We start from the raw sequence: 22,516 nt of genomic DNA on the forward strand, positions 1-22,516 counted from the left end.
TTCATTGTTTGCGCAACGGCACCCTGTCCGAATGCATTACAGTACCTTGTCTCTTTCCACGTCGGAGAGAAATTGATGCAGCACAAACCCATAGTAGGCGCGCTTTTGTCTCTTGCGCCAGGGAGTCTCGAATTTTCATTCCAATTACTGCACCACATTCGTCTTCCATCTCGATTCCGCGACTCCGAACCATCGCATGCTACAGCATAACAACTTTTCTCTCCCTCACTCGGTTTACGGCCAAGCTCCAGCATCCATGCGTCACAGTCTTCTCAATATAATCTTTTTCTGCGACACGAGAGCTACCTGCTCTCGTCACCCTTTGCGCGACGACCATCGCCCCGAAATCAATCCATAAGCTCTAAACCCGCCTTATTGCAGATACTTCGTGTATCTGAACATTATTCAAGATGGGTATCCCGGCGGCTTTCCGATGGCTGTCAAACAAGTACCCCAAGATCATCTCCCCAGTCATCGAGGAGCAACCCGTCAAGATGGATGATGGATCAGAAATCCCCGTCGACGTAACCGGGCCTAATCCGAATGGCGAGGAGCTCGACAACCTGTATCTTGACATGAACGGTATCGTCCATCCATGTTCCCACCCCGAGGATCGCCCCGCCCCCAAGGACGAGGAGGAGATGATGCTTGAAGTTTTCAGGTATACGGATCGTGTTGTCAATATGGTTCGGCCGCGGAAGCTGCTGATGATTGCTGTTGGTTGGTTCTCTCCCCCCTCTCCCCCTCTTCCCATATCATTGATTTCATCCGTCGATACCGTTACTGAACAAGATGATTTTTGCGTAGACGGCGTCGCGCCACGTGCAAAGATGAATCAACAGCGATCTCGTCGCTTCCGGTCTGCGCAGGAAGCCCAGGAGAAGGAAGAGGATAAGCAAGAGCTATTGAAGTTGTTGAAGCAGCAGAATGGTGGCGCAGTACCCGATGACACACTCGAGGGCGTCACCAAGAAGGCTTTTGACTCCAATTCCATTACTCCCGGCACTCCCTTCATGGACATCTTGGCCTCAAGCTTAAGATACTGGTGCGCGTACAAGCTTAATACGGACCCAGCCTGGGCGAAACTCAAGATCATCATCTCCGATGCGACAGTCCCCGGCGAGGGAGAACATAAAATTATGTCATTCGTGAGATCCCAGCGCATCTCTCCCGACTACGACCCGAATACCCGACACGTCATCTATGGCCTCGATGCCGACTTGATCATGCTTGGTCTCGCAACTCACGAGCCTCACTTCCGAGTTCTGCGTGAGGATGTCTTCTTTCAAGATAGCAAAGCCAAGATGTGCAAGCTTTGTGGACAAAAGGGTCACGAGGCTCGCGCTTGTCGTGGGCAGGCCAAGGAGAAGGTCGGCGAATTCGACGAGCAGGAGAAGAGTCCCATTTTGAAGCCCTTCATCTGGCTCCACGTTCCCATTCTGCGGGAGTACTTGGCAGTAGAGCTTAATGTCCCAGGTCTGCCCTTCCGCTTCGACCTAGAGAGGGCCCTTGATGACTGGGTATTTATGTGCTGTTTCGTTGGCAACGACTTTCTGCCTCACTTACCGGCACTGGAGATCCGAGAGAACGGAATCGACACCCTGACAGCCATTTGGAAAGATAACTTGCCATTCATGGGCGGTTATGTCACCAAGGACGGTCACGTCGACTTGGGTCGAGCGCAGTACATTCTCAATGGCCTAGCAAAGCAAGAGGATGCGATCTTCAAGAGGAGAAAGGAGACCGAGGATCGTAGAGAGGCCAGCTTCAAGCGGAGAAAGCTTCAAGAGGAGCAGCGTAACCCCAAGTTTGCCAAGCCGAAGCAAGTCGACGATGCATCTGCTGGATTGAGCTTGTTTGCGGTGGCAGGAGGACCAAATGGCGTCACCCACGACAAAGTAGTGGGTCGGTCTTCTAACATGAACGCCAACACTGCCAACAAGAGCGCCGCAAGCGCTATACGGGACCAACTGAAAGGTTTGATGCCCAAGAATGAGATCAGTCAGGAAGATGACTCGGCGAAGGTCACGAAGGACGAAGTCCCCAAGCCGACCGATGAAAGTACTGTGCTGGGAAAACGCAAAGCCGAAGATGACACTGCAGCAAAGGCCGAATCCGTCGCGGCCAGCGCAAAGGGCCCCGGCACGTCGTCCGCTGCCGAGGAGGCCGCGGTGGATCATGTCAGAATGTGGGAAGAGGGCTACGCCGATAGATACTACGAACAGAAGTTTCATGTTGATCGGAGCGATCTCGAGTTTCGGCACAAGGTTGCGCAGGCTTACGTGGAGGGCCTGTCGTGGGTTTTGCTATACTACTTCCAGGGCTGTCCCTCATGGGAATGGTATTACCCATACCATTACGCGCCCTTTGCTGCAGACTTTGTCGATCTTGACAAGATGGATGTTCATTTCGAAAAGGGGCGGATTTCAAAGCCATTTGAGCAGTTGATGAGTGTGCTTCCTGCAGCCTCTCGCCACGCTTTACCCGAAGTCTTCCATGAGCTTATGCTGAATGAGGACAGCGATGTTATTGACTTTTACCCGTCAGATTTTGAGATTGATCTGAACGGAAAGAAGATGGCATGGCAGGGAGTGGCACTGCTGCCGTTTATCGAAATGCCAAGACTGCTCGCTGCCATCGAGACGAAGTACCCTCTCCTGAGCGAGGCAGATCAGGCGCGAAATGGTGTCGGAAGGGACGTGCTGCTCTTATCAGATGCTCACCACGAACTATATGATGAGATCACTACTGGTTTCTACTCGAAGAAGCAGGGAGCGCCGACGCTCAAGCTCAGTCCCCGGACAAGTGACGGTTTGGCTGGCAACATTGAGAAGATACCTGATTATCTGCCTCACGGAGAGTTAGTGTATCCCCTGGAGCGCGGAGGAATGCCAAATCTGGACTACGATAGGTCTCTGAGGTAAGTTGATCTCACAAATGTGGTTGACAGCTAATTGCTGGGACTAACATTGAAGCAGAGTATGGTACACGTTCCCAGAAAGCTCGCATCCTCATAAGTCGATGCTACTGCGTGGTGCCAAGCCTCCGGCTCCAGCTCTAGATCGCAACGACATCGAGACTTTGAAGGGGAAGTCAGCGCGAGGCGGGCGTGGCTACGGCGGAGTCCCCTTTCAACGTGGCGGCGGACACCACAACGGCGGTCGGAGGGGGGGCCAATTCAGTTACGCTCCTGATGGCGGACAAGGTCGCCAAGACCGAGGACCGCCCTCTTACGGCAGTAATGGTGGTTACGGTCGGCAGGGATTCCAGTCGTCGGGTCCACCGCCCATCCAATCCTCATGGCAACCCCCCCCTCCAGGGCACCCTGGGTTCGGCATGGGTCTCCCGCCGCCACCTCCTCCATCAGGGTATGGAAACGACGGACGAGCATCCAACGGTTCCTACCGCGGAGGAGGCTACAATCAGCACCACAACTACGCCCCCCTCCCGCCAGGGCCACATTCTCAGTACAGCTATCCCGATGGAGGTCGGCAAGGAGGCCGCGGCGGCTACCAGGGCCGCGGCGGCTATGGTGGTGGACGGGGCGGCGGCGGCGGCGGAGGCCGCGGCGGAGGTGGAGGTGGCAGATATGGCGGCGGCCGCAACAATTACTGATGTTCCGAGGGCTGTTGCTGTCGGATATAGATGTACCGGCCGAGGAGGCGCATAGATGACTTTCTTTTCACGACAAAAGCAGGAGGGTTGAAGGCTCATCGGTATCAGCCGCATAGCGTATGAATAGTGCAAATGGGCGGGCATTGTAGACGCGTCGCCAGAGATGTGGCGTGTTATTCCAAAGAAATTAATTCCTGCTAGGTAGCGCGGGTAGTGCCATAGGTGTTACGTATGGCAATACCATTGTGGCAGCAAGCCTTGGTTATCACTTTCAGCTAGCTTCTAGCAGTATTGAACGATGAGGCACAGTAACCTTAAATATTCCTATATTATGTTTGGCCGATTAACTCAATATAGACGATGTATGTATCGGCCCAAGTCATAAAGCGGCAAATGGCTGATGTTATACTGCCGGAGCTCCAGATTATGTTGCCAAAGCTCAAGGTAAACCACCATAAGCACGGAAATACCAACCTAGGGCAACCCGGCATCCCCGCCGGCGCTCACATTAGGTTGACGTCCAGGCTAAGGTGCTTTGGCACCATGACCATGGGCACTTTGTTACCGCAGTCAGGGACAGAACGAAGTTCACTGGATAATGCTCGGCTTCAGACGGGCTGCCCCACACCATCTGCCCAGGCTCGATAGGTACGTATAGTAAGGTAAATGATTAACTTAAAAAATACCGAAGCTACGACCGCCTACCCGCACCTTAGCTTTTTGAGAACCTTGGCATCCCATCCCGTTCGGCGCACACCAACCCCATTCGCCTCGGAAGTGCCGCTGAGACGTGACACTCGCTGCGTTGCGTTGCGTTGCGTTGCGTTTCGTGCAGACCGGATCTAGACTACAGAGCTTATAATAGTATCCCTCTTGCGCCTTTGGGCCCTTTGGGTGGTACGGTAAATGATGATGTGAATTACCTTATTCCAGGTAGATTTATAGGTACCTCGAGTGGTACTACCTCTTGCGTGTTTAGAGTAGGTGTTCGGCTCGTGGACTGTGGGCAGTGCCCGGTCTGTCGCCCTCTTATGAGACAGAATCGTCTCACTTTCCCGTCCACTCCACCCAAGTGGGTGACATAGTCGTTGGCCGCTCTATGACCCTAGCTCTTTTCCTACTGTTCTTTAATCTTTACTATTTAGGGAGTAATCTCTAGTGAATAGAGAGAGAATAGAAACAATAGTAGAGATATAGATAGAAAGTATAAAAAGAAGAATACGAAAGCTAAGAATTATAAACAGGTCGTAAGTAAGTAATATGATTTTTTGTTGGCCGGTATTCTATCTTGTCACCCACTTGTCCACGTCCTCTTGCCCATTCGCCCTGAGGTGGGTGTCCCTGGAAGCCAATCTCAATGGAAGTCCAGGTATTAGTACCGGTATCCGTACGGCCACATGGCGTAATGGAAGGTCAGGCCGCTGTCAGGTACGAGTTCAATACGCAGTGCTAAGACAAGGTACCTACCTATCTGTACCTTACCTCCAAAGGCGACTAAACCCATCTTAGGTAAGGTAGCAGCCGTCATTGGGCCAGACGACGCTATCAGTGCTGCTAAGTACAGTGCTACCCCTCCACCATCTCCCTCCTGACATGGACGACTGTAAAACGCATGCAGGTGCATCTTTCGCCTTTTTTTCCACCTCAACATACATTAGTACTTCGCCTACCTACCTACCTACCTACCTACCTACCACAAGGATCGAGTAGAAGAAGGCGCACAGTTTGTCACCACAGCAAACCGAAACAGATGCTGGTTCAACGCATCAAGCCGCTCTCTGCCACCTAGCCAACTCCTTCAATCCCTTCAGGTCCTTTACCTTACCTTACACCTCAGGTCAGCGCATCGTTCGCTCTCCTGCACGGCTACCTCACTTCGCGTATTACGACTGCGACGACGACCCAATTGGCCCTCCCGACCCAGCCATACCTCGGCTTTGCGCTCGTAGTCCCTCACCGTTGACCTCCACTGTATACAATATCTACGACGACCTCATAGCCACAAAAGCCCCGTCGCAATACTCGGCCAAGTCACTACACTACTTGAGCTTGAGGAAGGCGCAGAAAACTAAGGACGTGCGCGTACGGTCATGAGCTTTATCGTTTTGGAGCGCAGACATGAACGGCGATGCTGGTCTCGTCGGCTGTCTGGTCGATAGGCTTGCCACCAGAGTAAGTCGCTCCTTTCTTTCCTCCTAGACCTTGGTCATGAGATGCGACGCGCCCCCTCATCCTCTTCCCGACTCGCTTGCGTATCCTGCCTCCTGCCTCTTGGGGACTTCACTGACCATATTTGCGCCCCTCTCAGCTACCTCACCGGACGGGAACTCATGGACAGGAGCTCCAACAGGACGACGTTGTCCTCATCACGAGATCAACGCTAGTCAAAATCAGCACCTCAGCCGTCGCCTTTGTTCTCGATTCCCTCGTTGCACTTCTCGAAGACATAATACGAAACTACAAAGGCCTTCCTCCGCCCGCCCATCCTCCCCACGTTCTCCTTTCCGAAGTCTACGTCCTTGCCCTCGCTGCCGACTGCTGCACCGCCCATTGGAACCAAGTCAAGGCACAAGGCATCCGCCAACCTTCTGCCGAAGCAGACACTCGTCGTGTTACCTCAGCAAACCTCGCAAATGTTCCCGAGCCGTTGGACGAAGCTCTTGTCAATCGCGTCTTTGACTTAGTCAAGTGGCTTGTTGAGCCCATTCCCGAGGGCTATGTCTTACCCTCGTCTACCATTCTAGACGATACCTCGAGACACGCCGACTCCATAGCCCGCTCCTCGGGCGGGCTTGCCTCGCCGCTCCCCGGTGATACTGACGCTCCCGAGGACGACGGAACCCTGCCCACCACCCAATTAGCCGTTTTGGAACCTTGCATTAGGATCATCGTGGAATACGTCACGGCCTCTACATGGTCTTGCTCTTTTGACTATTTCAGGAACGTCGTATATACCGTTCGCACTGCAGCTGTAGTGCAGGCTGCTCCTGGTCAGTCGGCCGCTACCCCCGACGACGACAAGGCTTCCCTGGCGGTGCTTAAGATCCTGTCCTTCTTCTGGGTCGACGCCCAAAAGCTAGGTTTAATAATCCAGGAGATATGCTCCAGCTTCCTACATTTCCGCAAATCCTTCCAAAATACTGTTGCCGTCGTCGCCCCCTTGTTAGTTACCAGGTGGCTCGATCGATATCCACATGAATTCGTGCAGCAGCACACTTTACACAGGCGTCTCGACGGCGGCGCCGATACTCTGTTTGACATGACGCAGACGGTCGTTGACAATGGCCGCAAGAAAGGAGTTCTATACCCTTTGCAGACCACGTTATTATTCCTACTACCCGATGTTTTCGAGGTGGCTAGCAATCTCCGAGAGGCTAAGAGTAGCAGTATGGCCAAGAAGGTCGGCTTTCTAGACAACTTGAGAAAGGCTCTGAGGAACAAGAACGAACAGGCCGCTTACTCGTTGGTGTCCCTCTTGAGAGCATCTCGCCACTTCGTTGCCGAAGACGATGCCGCATTGGTGAGCTACGCCATGGATGTACAAGACGAGGTCCGCGAGGCTGTCTTTCGGCGCGGCAACGAGTCCTCCTTATTTGATCAAGACTTGATGACAGCTGCGTTTGTCAGCCTCGCTGAACTGAGTCTAGAAAGCTGTGTCGATTCACTAAGAGAGTCATATCTTGGCCTCTCTTCCCCGCAGGCTTTCAAGACTGCCGTCGTCCAAGGTTGCCGTTACTTTGCCCGTCAAAACGACTCGCATGTTTATGAGCAGCTTTTTGCTGTCGCGGGTCCCTTCATGCGGACGCAGCTCAAGGTAAGTCTGATGAACATCAACCCCCTTTGTATTCGCACCCTATCGCATCGCCTCTGTAGGCCAGTTTGGTGACCTAGATAGCAGGCTGTTGCGGACTTGCCAGCAGAAGCTACCGCCGTAGCTCTGGCACTACCACGTCGCGACTCGAACTTACACTCGTTCACAAATATGGCATGCGATGTTCTTAAGTTTCTGGATGCTTCACCACGCTCTCTCTTCGACGGCGACAGCCAAAGCGATACGGTTACCGGCGCTGCTGATGAGGATGTGTTTTTGTCCTTTCTCTCATGCGTCGTGTCCGCCAACCCGACCATCAGGAGACTCGCCACAGGTGTTGCGAAGCGTCTCTTTTCCGACAGCTCCATCATCGACACACTCCGTGCCCGTGGCAGACTGAGTTCTGTTGCACTGAGAAGGGAATTTTGGAGACGCAGGTATGAAGACCGGTGACTTTCCGAGTCCTTTCAAATATGAGATGGACTAATGTAAGCTCGAGCAGCTCTCTGGTATTACTCAACATGTGCAACGATGTCACATCTGATGGCAACGGTTCAGAGGTGAAGGCTATTCATGAATATCTTGAAGCCCGGAAGTTCTTGCTGGCGTCACTGCGGGTAAGTTGAACAGACTTAGTTACAAGCGCTCGTCAAACTAACAAACCCTGCTCTGTCCCAGGAGCTCTCCGATATGCCCGAAGGCGTACCCGAAATAGAGGCAGCATCCTCCAGACTTGAAACGACGCTCCTAGTCTCCTTATGTTCAGCTGATGTCGAAACCTGTCAGACGGTGACCTCGTGCATAGGCCTCTTTTTCGAAGAGAACAACCTTGTGGACATGACCTCTGACACAGCCAAAGTATTTGCCTCACTGCTACGCAACGGCGAGGTGTACGGCGAGATCGCATCTCGAGCGTTCCGATTCACAGGGCTCGTGGCTTTTCAAAAGAGGGTTCGCGGCTTGCTCCGCCGGTTGCAATATCCTACAAGCGGCATCCTTTCGGCATGGGAGTATGGCTTCGAGCGATGGCTTCTTCTTTCGAGAGAGGTCTCAATGGCACCTGTTGATGCTGTCGATGAAAGAGCGCTGACCGAATGGCGAAACTACTCGGGTTTTCTCGCATCTCTCGGTGGGATATGCACGGCGAACCAGACAATCATCCTTGAGGAGCCAACACTGAACGGCCTGAGATGGATTGATAAGCTCTCCTCTGAGAACCATGAAGAACCCTTATTGAGCAGGTATCTGAAGTTGAGCATCCAGCTTCTTGGATGTGCAAGTATCAGGATCAGAGAAGCAACCAGGGAGGTTTTATCAAGCGAGGTGTCATCCACACTTTACCAAGCTCTCTTCAAATCTCTCGAGTCTGAGCTTGAGGTCTTGTTCACCGGTGCACTAGCGCCGAGTGACAAGGCACAGGACGTCGAAATTATATTTGCCGAGCAAGCCATTTCTCTTCTGAAAGCGCTCGTGGAACGGCTCGAGAGCCCTTCAGACCTTGGTGCCGCTTCAGCCATACATCTTGGTGCTCTCGCACTCAATTTCGCGAAGTTCCTCGATGGCATCACTGATAGCACCAATACCCTCCGAGTCAAGATCAAGGTCTGTCAGCTGTGCGAGGCAGTAACGAAGAGGAAAGAACACTTAAACCTCAGAGATGACGTGCGGATCCGAAATCAGCTCCTGGAGTATATCTTTGGCTGGATTGCTCGGCCTCGGTCTCCGCGTCTTGACCCAGGTACCAACTCAAGTGGCCGTTTGGACGAAGTCGTGAGAGTGCAGAAGGACCTGGACAAGGCTTGCTTGAAGTCACTGGCCGAACTCACTTTCCGTCTTCCCTTGCAACCTGGCGAGGGCCAGACCGACGCTGGTACGAGCGAGCTCAAGTCACAGATGTTTCATACCTATTTCAACAGATTCCTTTCGCTACTCAACCACGAGTCTCTTGAAGGCGGGAGGAACGATTTGCTGGCAGGAATTTCCAGTCGCGATGAGGGTGGATCTTCGTCAGAATTTGCTATCACCATTCTCTCAAATCTCTTGAGTGCTAATATTGACGTCGGCCTGAAGCACTCTCTTAACATTGGATACCATGACAATGTCGAGATCAGGACAGCCTTCGTCAAAGTCCTGTACAACATCCTCATTCAGGGAACGGAATTCAGCAACCTAACAGACGCTGCCGTCAGTGAGAAGTATGACGAATTACTCGAGGTGAGCAAAGCTGCGTGGAGCCATGCTGAATCAGTAGTGCATTATCTAACACAGTTCACAGCTCCTCACCAAAGACATGACATTGGTAGCAGCGATGAGCGCTGTGTGCCCAAGCAGCGAGGTTGACGAACTGACTGTCTCTCTGCTGACAATCTTCGAACATCGTGGTCTCAGCTTTGAACTGCTAGAAGTTCTCATCAAGCAAGAGATCGAAGAAACAGGTGGGTCCGACAGCCATCACTCTTTTTCCTGGAGGAACCCTTTCGATTAACGATCGTCCAGACAACGAATCAGAGATATTACGGCGGACATGCGTCGCAACCAAAATGCTTTCCGTCTACGCTAAGTGGAAGGGACAACCGTACCTCAAGGCGACACTGCAAAAGGTCGTCGAAAGGTTGATGTTGACTTCCAAAGACCTAGATCTCGAGTTGGACCCCGCTCGCGTGAGTTCTACAGATGAACTCCAGAAGAACGCCCTCCAGCTGCGTATTGTAGCGAAGGTTTTCATCGACGACATTTGTGCATCGTCCTCGACCATGCCAGCCTCGTTCCGCAGGATCTGCAATATCGTGCGTCTACCAATTTCCAAATCCCTTATACTGTCTACTAATGAGAGTCAGATCTCTGCTGCCGTACTCCCACGGTTCCAGGAGGCCAAGTACACGGCTGTTGGGGCATTCGTTTTCCTTCGATTCTTCTGTCCAGCCATTGTTGCGCCTGAAGTCGAAGGCTTAGTTACCACGACGCCGTCAAAGGAGATGCGACGAGGGCTCCTACTCATCGCGAAGGTCATTCAGAACTTGGCAAACAATGTTCTGTTTGGGGCCAAGGAGCCCTACATGTTTCCCTTGAATGACTTCCTTACTCAGAACATCTACAAGGTGACAACCTTCTTACGCGAGATTTCTGTGAGTAGTCCCATCAGCCCGCACGACGCAATTCCGTTTACCCGCAAAATTCTCAAAAATTAATTTTGACTGTGTGCTAGGTGCCTCCAGAGAACCTCGAAACTCCTCCTACCATCGAATCCTTCGACTTCGGATCTTGCGTTGCGCTACATCGGTTTCTATATGACCATTGGGATCATATGCGCCAAAGACTTGTCACCCAAGAACGGAAGGACTTCGTGCGGTCGCCCGCTGAGGTGTCCCGGGGTCGGTCGCCTGTTCTCGAGCCTTTGCGCAATCTCATCACGAATTTAGGCCCCCCGCCCTTGGCTGTGACTTGGAACAGACCACAAATTTCGACAAACACTCCGCCTTCGTACTCAAGATTTCAAAATTTTATGCTTCGAAACGCATTCCGGAGTACTGAATCCTTTATCACTGCTAGAGCCGTCTATGACGGAGGTGAAAGCAAGGTACTGTTTTACCCTCGAACAGCTTCTCCCGAATGTTGCTAAGTGCATCTTGTAGGACTCTCTTTCCATAATTTGCATCATCCTACGACACATTGATGCAGAGAGCATAGACTACGATACACTCTTGTACTGCTACCTAAAGGTAAGCGTCAAACTCATATCTGATATATCCCTCCTTCACTTCGATGAATCGGCCACTCCATTTGGCCACGGAGGAGTGCTTCGTTTTCTTCATCGTCTGTTCTAATCAATCCTATCCTTGTCTAGATCGCAAGTCGTCTGTGGCATAAGCCCTTCGGCCTGCTCATTGACGCCACTTGCTACAATGGACAAAACGAACCCCAAGATGAGCTCTTTAAGAAACTCGAACAGCTCACACCCGTGGAATTATCACGGAATCTTGTCAGAGTCTATGTCTACAACATGAATAGCGCCTTCAGGTAAGGATCAACGAGGCAGGAATTGCAATGGATATCCCAAGTTTCTACGTCGGATTTACGTAGCTAACGTACAGAAGGAAATGCTTTCGGAGACTTCTACGGGTGTCTGCCAAGAGCGATAGCAGTGTCTTCAATCCGAAAAATGTCGACTACCACTTGATTGGTAGCCTTCAAGATTTGCAGGCTCATTTTCATCTCAGCCAACTTCATCTACCGAAAGAGACAATCAGCGTTGTCACAGATACCCGATACGTGTTTCAACCCATCACCCGACTGTCCAAGACAAAGGGTAAGATTGAGGTTGTCATCAAGGTTGGCAGCCAATTTGTCCAGGTCACAACCACCAAGAAACAGGAGGTCTTCCCAGGCTATCGGCTGAGCACGACTGTGAACGATATTTTCAGGTTAGGCGAAGTGGAAGAAGCTCCTACGTCAATACAGACTGAAGATGATTCGGCCTTTGGTCTGCGTGCAGATAATGGCAAGATTGTCATGTACTTCACCAGCCCTAAGAAGGCCGACGTGCTCCAGACAATACGCGGCGCAAAAGCCAAGTACGGCAAGGATACAAGAGCGCACAAGGCCTACGAACGATTGATCCGTCCACAGGATGTTCCGGGCACCTTGCTGAATCTAGCCTTAACGAACCTGTCAAGCTCCGATCACGTTCTCAGACTATCGTCCTACAATCTTCTTGGTGCTCTTTGTAAGGCCTTCAAGTTCGGCGCGGCTTCAAACTTGATGTGCACCAAAGGTATGTTGCGAAGTCAAGTGAATTGTAGAAGGTGAAGTTCCGCCAGAATTTAGCTGCTGACCACTACAGATGTTTCCGTACCCATGGACCCGTCTCATTTCATCATCAAGATTAGCAGGCAGTTGGCAACGTCCGAACCTCAACTGACCTTTGATTTTTTGACCGAGTTCTTCGTCGGATGGGAAACCTTTACTGACGAGCAGAAGCCGCTCAGCCTGGCATATATGGCCCCATGGCTGCCCGGCTTACGCACTGGAGTTTTGGCAAACGAATCCGATGCCGAGAAGGGAAAGGAAAAGATTGCAGCATTGTTTCGCAAACTCATAGATGTGGCTATGTCAGATCACGGGCTTACGTATACGCTTGAGCAAGCTGTCTGGCCCGGCATCTACCAGGACGAAACAATACTCGATATTTTCCTTGAGGAGCTCATGAGAGCAGCTCTAAGCTTTGGGTTCTCTGAGGAGCCCATGGAAGCTCTGTCATCGATCGTCTCCGGTATGGGAAGCATCACCCTGCGTGGTAAGGTGATTTCCCGGCTACGCAAGGCGTTGAATCGGTCTTCCCTCAGACCTACGAAATACTTGCCTGACAATACAGTGTGGGCCGAGATCTGCGTTCTACTTCATTTCTGTTTGTCATTGTCGTTCGATAATGGCGTGCAGTCTCAGCTATATCTACCAGAAATCTTTCACATCGTCACAATCTTGGCCAACACAGGCGCTCCGGAGGTTCGCTTGCTAGTGCATAGGCTTCTTGTCAACACTGTGCACGCAGCTTGCACTTCTTTCAACCTAGACGAAACTCGGTTTAACAAACTCAGAGGTAGTTTAGACTTCCTCAGTGAGCCCAGGAGCGAGATATTCTCAACACCTCCCCCATTCCTACGCGATGGAGCCTCCATGTCGACTACACAGGATGCCGGGCCTTCACTGGCCGCCACTGAGAACCTAGCGGCAGTCTTGTTTGAGGTCTGCTCGGTAGCAGCGCCATCTATCGACATCTCCAATGCCTGGAGGTCACGCTGGATGAGTCTGGTGGCCAGCACCGCATTCCAAAACAACCCAGCTATTCAACCCCGCGCTTTTGCCGTCATGGGCTGCTTGGCACGAGAGGAGGTGGATGACGACTTGCTTTATCAAGTGCTTGTCGCTCTACGAAATAGCGTCGGTCGCTTAGGAGACGACACGAACAGCGACATGCTTATTTCCATTGTGACCTCTCTGTCCAAGATGATGGCAAAGCTCCCGTCGGCATCTCGTTATGGTCTGCAGCTCTTCTGGCTGGCCATCTCCCTTTTAAGACTTGTACCTCCGGCCTTGTTCAATTGCACAGCGCAATTCCTGGAGGCCGTCATGACTAACATCAGCACTGTGGGTGATCTGAGAGGGGACAAGATGGGCCCTCTCCTTTTACAGGGCCGTGTCCAGCTCGAGGAAGCTGCTCTGCCTCTAGATGACGCATACGGCATCCATTTCACGCCTGAGAATTTCCATTTCGCAGTCTGCGCTTGTCTCGCTCGTGGTCTTGCGGACACTACCACGAAGACGAATGCCATGCGAGTACTCTCGGCCTTCCTAGACATGGCTGGCAATCCTGTCGGTGACGCTGGGAGCCCGCCTGACGACTTATCTCGGTCGCCTTACATGGCTCTTATCCTCGCACGAACGGTCGAGAGCGATGAGCTCAGGGACAATCTATGGCTTGCGGGTATTGATCCTTCCCTTTTACGAGATGTCACTGGCCAGCAGAGATACGATGATCTCGGCGGCATGAAGGATAAAGATCTCCTCCTGAACACGGCCATCGAGTTGATTGACTTTCAGTACTTGGAGGATGCACTGCAGAACCGGACATTGCAGTGGCTGACGGAACTAGCAGCAGCTAGGCCGTCTGTGATTATGCACCTGTAAGCTACTAACTCTCCTGTCCCACCTAAGCGGACCCTTGGACTGACTGAACCACAGCTGTGGGCCTATTGTTTCTATCCTGGACGATGTGCTTCTGCATTGCCAGAATTCGTCGACTTTGGAGTCTGCGCAAGACTTGCTACATGCACTCACGTCAAATCCAAAGTTCAGCACAGCGCTAGAGTCCACAGCCGTTTTGAATGAGATTCTTGAGGATATGGGTTTCAGCGGGTTGTGGCGTTCATGTTCGTTCAACTTCAGCCAGGACCAGGATAGGAAATGTTTCCTTCTGACCGAGAAGCTGATCGAAGTAAGTCACTACGAATGACGCCGTACTAGGGATCAACGTGCTGACAGTCCTAGCTTATCATAGTTTAGTAAGTAGACATGACTCTTGGAGGCAAAGCAATGTAGTTCCATGGAGAGACGTTTCTGAAGTTTTGATGCGCATGAAGAATAAAGATGAAGAGTAAAAGAAAGCTGTAATTAAAATAATGCTTCTATACCTACTTGTCTCTCTTGTGCACGGGTTGCCGACCAATGAGACCTTTCGTTCATCGATCACTAGCCACTTTCAGCCACAGGTGGCGCGCCACCTCCCAGCTCACCCAAGGTATTGTCCTAAGGGCCCAGAGGGCCGAATAGCATCATGATTCTGTGTGCATAACGGAAAATATTGATTTATCCAGGTCTCTATCTCTTACCGGGCTGAAATGGCGAATTATATGCAAGTGTAGGTCAGCTGTGTAAGGTAGGTCAGCCGTATGGAGCATCCGTACCTACCCATGTGGGTCGATAGCTTTTCTCCACCAGTCCAAGACAGATTTGCCGCAGGCCCGTATGAACCCGACCACCTACTCCCGAGGACCGACAAAGTTCCGTCCTTACTTGCCTCCTTTCATCTTTTCCATGCTCATCCAGCTCACGGCGACGAACTCCCTCCACCATCGCCCTATCCGCCACCATGTTGCGAAGCTCTGTGTGTAGAGCCGGCACTCGGGTGCTTCACACCTCAAAACCTACAAGCTCATCATCATGCTTCTCTACCATCGCGTCGCGGACCTCGACGAGGAAGCTCGCTGCTGCCCGTCGCCCCCTGGCCTTAACCAGCCAACGTCACTACGCGAGCGCGACCGACAATGCACCAAACCCTAACGATAACTTCCTGTCCGGCAACACTGCCAACTACATTGACGAGATGTACATGCAGTGGAAGCAAGATCCCAAGAGCGTCCACGTCTCATGGCAAGTCTACTTCAAGAACATGGAGAACGGCGACATGCCCATTGCCCAGGCTTTCACTCCTCCGCCTTCTCTGGTTCCTGGTGCCATTGGCGGCGTTCCAGCACTCGGCGCTGGTCTTGGTCAGGGCTCTGAGATTACAAACCATCTCAAGGTCCAGCTTTTGGTGCGCGCCTACCAAGCTCGAGGCCACCACAAGGCCAACATCGATCCCCTTGGGATTCGAAACGAGTCTCAGGGCTTCGGTAACATCAAGCCTAAGGAACTGACTCTTGAGCACTATCAATTTTCTGAGAAGGATCTTGACGCCGAGTACGAGCTTGGTCCTGGTATCTTGCCGCGCTTCAAGAAGGATGGTCGCGAGAAGATGACCCTCCGCGAGATCATTGATGCTTGCGAGAAGATTTACTGCGGTGCCTACGGCATTGAGTTCATCCACATTCCTGACAGAGAGAAGTGCGACTGGCTGCGTGAACGAATCGAGGTCCCCCGACCTTTCAAGTACTCTATCGACGAAAAGCGCCGCATTCTCGATCGTCTCATCTGGAGTTCCAGCTTCGAATCCTTCCTTGCCACGAAATACCCGAACGATAAGCGTTTCGGCCTCGAAGGCTGCGAGACTCTCGTCCCCGGTATGAAGGCGTTGATCGATCGCAGCGTCGACTACGGCGTCAAGGACATCGTCATCGGCATGCCTCACCGCGGTCGCCTAAATGTTCTAAGCAACGTCGTAAGAAAGCCCAACGAGTCAATCTTCAGCGAGTTCGCCGGAACTGCCGGCGCCGAGGACGAAGGCTCCGGTGACGTCAAGTACCATCTTGGTATGAACTTTGAGCGCCCTACACCCTCCGGCAAGCGCGTCCAGCTCTCCCTTGTCGCCAACCCTTCTCACTTGGAGGCTGAAGACCCTGTTGTGCTCGGCAAGACCCGCGCTATCCAACACTACAACAATGATGAGAAGACGCATCGCACAGCGATGGGCGTTCTGCTCCACGGTGATGCTGCCTTCGCCGCGCAAGGTGTTGTCTACGAATGTCTTGGATTCCACTCTCTTCCTGCCTTCTCTACCGGCGGTACAATTCACCTTGTCGTCAACAACCAGATTGGCTTCACTACCGATCCCCGATTTGCCCGCTCCACAGCTTACTGCACCGACATCGCCAAGGCCATCGACGCACCCGTCTTCCACGTCAACGCCGATGACGTTGAGGCTGTCAACTTTGTGTGTCAGATGGCTGCCGACTGGCGTGCTGAATTCCAGCAAGATGTCATTGTCGACCTTGTTTGCTACCGAAAGCACGGTCACAACGAGACCGACCAGCCCTCTTTCACCCAGCCTCTCATGTACAAGCGCATCCAGGACCATGAGTCCCAGATTGCCATTTACGTCAACAAGCTTCTCGAGGACGGCAGCTTCACCAAAGAAGATATCGAGGAGCATAAGCAGTGGGTCTGGGGTATGCTGGAGGAGAGTTTCTCCAAGTCCAAGGACTACCAACCCACCTCCAAGGAATGGACCACCTCCGCGTGGAACGGTTTCAAGTCTCCCAAGGAGCTTGCAACTGAGGTCCTTCCTCACAACGAAACAAGCGTGGACAGCAAGACTTTGAACCACCTTGGCGAGGTCATTGGCAGCACCCCCGAGGGCTTCCAGCCTCATCGCAACCTCAAGCGTATTCTGTCTAACAGGACCAAGTCTGTGGTCGAGGGCAAGAACATCGACTTCCCCACTGCGGAAGCCCTTGCCTTTGGCTCCCTCGTCACTGAGGGCCACCACGTTCGTGTTTCTGGTCAAGATGTTGAGCGTGGAACTTTCTCTCAGCGCCATGCTGTCTTCCACGACCAGGAGACCGAAGACACTCACACTCCTCTTCAGCACGTCAGCAAGGACCAGGGCAAGTTTGTCATCTCCAATTCTTCCTTGAGCGAGTTTGGCGCTCTCGGTTTCGAGTACGGCTACTCTCTGTCTTCTCCCAATGCTCTCGTCATGTGGGAGGCTCAGTTCGGTGATTTCGCCAACAACGCGCAGTGCATCATTGATCAATTCATCGCTTCGGGTGAGGCCAAGTGGATGCAAAGAACTGGTCTTGTCGTATCTCTGCCCCACGGATACGACGGTCAGGGTCCAGAGCATTCTTCTGGTCGTCTCGAGAGATGGCTACAGCTGAGCAACGAGGACCCTCGCGTTTTCCCCTCCCCTGAGAAGTTGGACCGCCAACACCAAGACTGCAACATGCAGGTCGCGTACATGACTAGCCCTTCCAACCTGTTCCACATCCTTCGCAGACAGATGCATCGCCAATTCCGCAAGCGTAAGTTTACTCTGATCATCCCATACTTGTAGTTCTTGTGGCTCACTTTCATTAGCTCTCATTATTTTCTTCTCCAAGGCTCTGCTTCGCCACCCATTGGCCCGTTCCAACATTGAGGAGTTCTCGGGCGACTCCCACTTCCGCTGGATCATCCCCGACCCGGAGCATGAGACTGGCGTCATCAAGCCTAAGGAGGAGATTGAGCGCGTGATTCTCTGCTCTGGCCAGGTTTGGGCTACTCTATCCAAGTACCGCGCCGATAACAAGATCGACAACGTCGCGTTCACCCGCATCGAGCAGCTGAACCCCTTCCCCTGGCAACAACTGAAGGAGAACCTCGACCAGTACCCCAACGCCAAGACCATCGTCTACTGCCAAGAGGAGCCCCTGAACGCTGGTGCTTGGAGTTTCGTCCAGCCTCGCCTGGAGACCTTGCTCAATAACACTCAGCATCACGATCGCAAGCACGTCATGTACGCTGGCCGTGGCCCCAGTGCATCTGTCGCCGCTGGTAACAAGGGTCTGCACAACAAGGAGGAGCAAGAGTTCCTGGAGATGGCTTTCTCCGTCAAGCAGGACAAGCTGAAGGGCGAGTAAACAACGAGTAGCATCAAAGAGGCATGACACAGCGCGTGAATGGGAAGAGGCTTGGGACAGGTATGGGCAGGATCAGAATAGTGGGAGCGACGTCTTCCTTGTACAATTGTAAAATATACAGCTTTCTTATAGATTCCGAACCACAGGTCGGCCCTGTGAGGTGTCCTTGAGTGTCTGTAGAGAGCATGTAGGCAGTCTACAGCTGTGAAAAGCTCGGGCCTATGCGTCTACTGGCGTACTGGGCTGGACGCCGAGAGTACGAATGTTCGGGGTTTGCGAACCCCACTAGAATGACTGCGTGGCTTATTGTGTCGTAATATCGAGCCATTGATCCCTAGGGATTAAATTAAGTAAGTGACTAATGTCAAGAAGCTATGGAGCTCAAGAATAAAGAACCTACCAGTAAGGTTATCGAGTCTAATAGAGTTATGCGGTTACTGGAATCATGACATCTCTTGGCCATTTGCTACTGGAGTGCCCGACGTTGAACTTCGTGGAATAGTTGGAAGTGTCAAGACAGTTGGATGCTGTGTAATCTTAACGAGAGAGTTGAGTAATTTGATTTCGACCTTTAACTTAACGCTGTATACGAGTGCTCTGTATGCTGGCTGAGCCGTAGGTAAAGAGGCGAAAGTTGACGCAAGTAACGTCAGGTCGAGGAATATAACAAACCCATTGACCACTAGAAGAGGTGTGGCCAGGTCCTTTACTGGGTTTCCGTGGGCGGATGTTTTGAGCCTAAAAAAGCTGATGGCCGCGTGGATATATAAGCCCGAAATAATTGACTCTTCGATACAAAACATCGTCATTTCGACTTTCCTCCAAACGAAGAGAACTTTGAACCATGTGATAAGGTTGAGGGGTTTCGCAGTAGTACCAAATTGAAACACCATGGTTGGGGTGTGTGTAACAGTCCCGAAAATAATGACCATAAGAAGGACAGATCGGAGAACAAGGGGTTCTTGCCTTACTAGATGAAGACGAGAATACAACACCATAGATTGACCAGAAACCATCAGGATTGTCCCTAGAACAAGAAGAAATATCATGTAATAATCTGGCGACTGCAGGGTGTAGGCTAGCAGGACGAACCCGACAGAATAAAAAATGATTCCGTTTGTGGCAATGACGAAGCTCCAAAAATACAGCCCAGACCTACGCACAAAGGTACTCCAGATCAATAAATCTAGTTCGACGACATTGTACATTGCAATACTGTGAAAGACAGTGGCCAAGATGAATTCAAAGGCTGGGGTTGAGCATCCATCCCGTACATGTTCTGGGATGAGAGCCGACATGCTGATGGAGATTTTGACAAATGATGATCTTAGATGAGAGAAGAGGGATTGCTGGCCGGGACAGCACAGCCATCAACCTTTAAGTCTCGGAGTCTTGGCTTCGTGAATATCTGCCCCATCGACTGCTAGATGGCGTCAATATAAATATATATGTATACACGTACTTCCCTCAAGGGTAACAACGAATCACATATCTGTCCAATCCTATTTTCCTTACATCCGCCTATGAATAGTTTTGATAGCAGGGGGGAGTCAGGGAAAGACCGGAGACGAAGATAATGACGCCTTCAAAAGTTGGTAGCATAGTGATACAATGCTGTCTGAGCAGAGACCGCCAAGTATATTTGGACTTCGACTTGAGAGTACCTCGCAAGACACCTTCCATGTCTCACAAATAACCATCACAAACATCAAGAGACTTTTGCTCACCGACCTTTTACGTGTCTTATTCCGAAGCCTTATCCATAACACTGTTGTGCCTAACAATGAAACCTTGCTCAACAGAGGCGGTCAGTTGGATCCCAGCCGTAAGTGTAACCTAGCGAGATCTCGATGTATAGCATTGTGGCCTCCTTGCTTGGCGAGCCACAAAAGTGGTGGCAGGCCACCGAATGTCACTACTCCGATCTCACAGGTGCAGACATCTTGACGGTCTACCGCAAGGTAGTTATGCATCTTTGTACCCTGCAGCATAGTGCAGCCACCTCACCAGGAATTATGGTCTAATCTCAGGTTATTACCTGGGTAGATGCAAATGCTGACGGAACTATGATTTGACTGACATACCAGGTGTCTTAGTAGAAGCCCTGTTGTAGGAGGCACGCACCTTACACATACCTACACTAGTCGAGCGCCTAATAGTTAGACCAAAATAGTGAAATATATAGAGGCAACTAGTTAATTAAAAATAACTATAAAAAACACGGGTTACGTATACTAGTTTATTTACTTTTTATAAGAAAGTTAAAATATTTTATTAGTTTTTAATTATATAAATAAATTTATATTTAAATATAATATAGGTAATAAGCGAGCTATTTAAATAAATAAGCTACTTACTTAACTATAACTACATTATATTCGTAATTAATAAGTAGTGTTTAAGAAAAAAATTAAACTAAAACTATTTAATATACTCCTTTTAAAATATTTCTTTAATACTTAAGTATTATAAAAATTTAAGTTATAAGTACTTAACTAGTAAGGCTATAATATAAATATAAGTATATTATAAAACTAAAGCTTATAAAGTCCTTTATATAGGCTTTACTTCTTAAAAAGTTTTTTTATAATATAATCCGTATACTAATTACTAAGTTATTAATATTTTATTACTAAGTATATTTTAAATTTATTATTTATTTTTATATTCTATTTGTATTAACTACTCAGGTAGTTCTTAATATCGATTATATAATATTAATATATAATATTAATAAATACTCTTATTATTTTAATAAACTATTTTTTTTTATAAAATTTTTACTTTTTTAACTTTTCTTTTTATAAAGTTTATAACTACGGATTATTAATAATAATATTAAGCGCCCGACGTTATTATTTTATAAGCCTACGTACTTAGCTAAGTTAGCTATTTTTTTTTTTGAATATAATAGTTTATAAAGTCTATCGAGATAGTGGGAGTATTTATTAATACTATATATTATTACTATATAATCGATATTAAGAATTGCCCGAGTAGCTAGTAAAGGTAGAAATAAAAAATAAATAATAATTTATAATAGTAATATTAGAAATACTCCTATTACCGTTATTAAGAATAATACTAACCTTATTATTATTAATATTTACTATATATATATATATATATATATATTCGTTACCTCGTTTCTTTTATTAAAATTAAAAACGCTTCTCTCGCTATTATTATTATTATTATTATTATCTAATTATCTACTTTAAATATACTTTATTAAAACCCTTTAGGGTCCGGTCCGCCTTATTAGGGGCTATTTTCGCCTTTATAAATAAGCTAGTTTATTAGGGTTAATATTAAATATTTTTATTACGTATTTTAATAAAACTTTATAACTAACTATAGCTAGCCGTAGTTATTACTAAATAAATACTAACGATCTTATTATAATATATTAATTACTTTTTAAATAACTAAAACCTACTTCTTATTTTTTAATTTATTTAATAATTTTAAAATATCCTTTTTAATCTCTTTAAACTTCTTATTTTATTATTATAATACTAAGGTATTAATTATACTCTATAATTAATTAAGTATTTTATTAAAGTTATATTATATTAATTAGGTATTAATAAGGGTAATACTTATATTAATATACGTATTTCGGATCTTTAAATTAATAATATCTATTACGAAAGTAACTTTATTTACTTTATTATTCGCCTTATTATTAATATTACGTAAGCAAACTATATACTATATTAATCTACGATTTTTATAGATTATTATAAGTATTAATTCCCTCTAACGGAGTAATCCGCCGGGGCCGTATTATATATTACGTATTAAGGAAAACTAAGTATATTACGCTCTATACTTAATTACTAATTAAAACTCCCGACCTTTTACTATTTTTAGCTATTTAGAGGGCGAGCTATACTTATTTTAATATATATAAAACCTCTTAATACTAACTTATATAAATAACTAAATTTTATATTATATACTCCTTTTTATTAATAATTAGGGGACCCTTTATATATTTTTTTATATTTATAATATAGCTCGTATTAAAAGGATTTTTAGTTTTATAAAATATAATTTTTAAATTAATATTAATATATTAAATTTTAATATTTATATTAACCCGGCTATTTATAGCGTTCGTATTATTACTTAGCTAAATTTTATATTATTAAAAAGTATTATACTACTCCTTAAGTATACTTATATTAGTTATAATAGCTAAGGTATCGAGGGGGCCTAATTTATTAAGCCCTAAAGGGGGGGACCTATTAAG

At 48.7% G+C, this 22,516-nt stretch overlaps 4 protein-coding genes across 4 annotated transcripts; 3 read left to right on the plus strand and 1 right to left on the minus strand.

The window, feature by feature from the left end:
- Nucleotides 1–410: 410 nt before the first annotated feature.
- On the plus strand, nt 411–3,615 carry CABS01_14891 (XRN 5'-3' exonuclease; the record flags this gene model as incomplete). The annotated part of the gene is made up of 3 exons (XM_060548229.1): nt 411–720; nt 808–2,920; nt 2,979–3,615. The coding sequence occupies 3 exons, from the start codon at nt 411–413 to the stop codon at nt 3,613–3,615; spliced, it is 3,060 nt and encodes a 1,019-aa protein (XP_060392851.1).
- Nucleotides 3,616–5,365: 1,750 nt separating this feature from the next.
- On the plus strand, nt 5,366–14,435 carry CABS01_14892 (GTPase-activator protein for Ras-like GTPase; the record flags this gene model as incomplete). The annotated part of the gene is made up of 15 exons (XM_060548230.1): nt 5,366–5,371; nt 5,453–5,573; nt 5,711–5,787; nt 5,924–7,429; nt 7,514–7,863; nt 7,929–8,043; nt 8,105–9,640; nt 9,702–9,861; nt 9,923–10,551; nt 10,632–11,003; nt 11,059–11,145; nt 11,271–11,443; nt 11,518–12,197; nt 12,267–14,106; nt 14,165–14,435. The coding sequence occupies 15 exons, from the start codon at nt 5,366–5,368 to the stop codon at nt 14,433–14,435; spliced, it is 7,923 nt and encodes a 2,640-aa protein (XP_060392852.1).
- Nucleotides 14,436–14,972: 537 nt separating this feature from the next.
- On the plus strand, nt 14,973–18,258 carry CABS01_14893 (oxoglutarate dehydrogenase; the record flags this gene model as incomplete). Its single annotated transcript, XM_060548231.1, has 2 exons — nt 14,973–17,661; nt 17,717–18,258. Coding segments are annotated over 2 exons (3,231 nt in total), but the record flags the coding sequence as incomplete, so codon positions are not given.
- Nucleotides 18,259–18,701: 443 nt separating this feature from the next.
- On the minus strand, nt 18,702–19,466 carry CABS01_14894 (uncharacterized protein; the record flags this gene model as incomplete). Its single annotated transcript, XM_060548232.1, has 1 exon — nt 18,702–19,466. One exon carries the CDS (start codon nt 19,464–19,466, stop codon nt 18,702–18,704), a length of 765 nt encoding a protein of 254 aa, XP_060392854.1.
- Between the last annotated feature and the right edge of the window lie 3,050 nt (nt 19,467–22,516).

The sequence above is a fragment of the Colletotrichum abscissum genome (assembly GCF_030869225.1).
Source record: "Colletotrichum abscissum strain IMI 504890 chromosome Unknown Scaffold_59.1, whole genome shotgun sequence".
Classification (NCBI taxonomy): domain Eukaryota; kingdom Fungi; phylum Ascomycota; class Sordariomycetes; order Glomerellales; family Glomerellaceae; genus Colletotrichum; species Colletotrichum abscissum.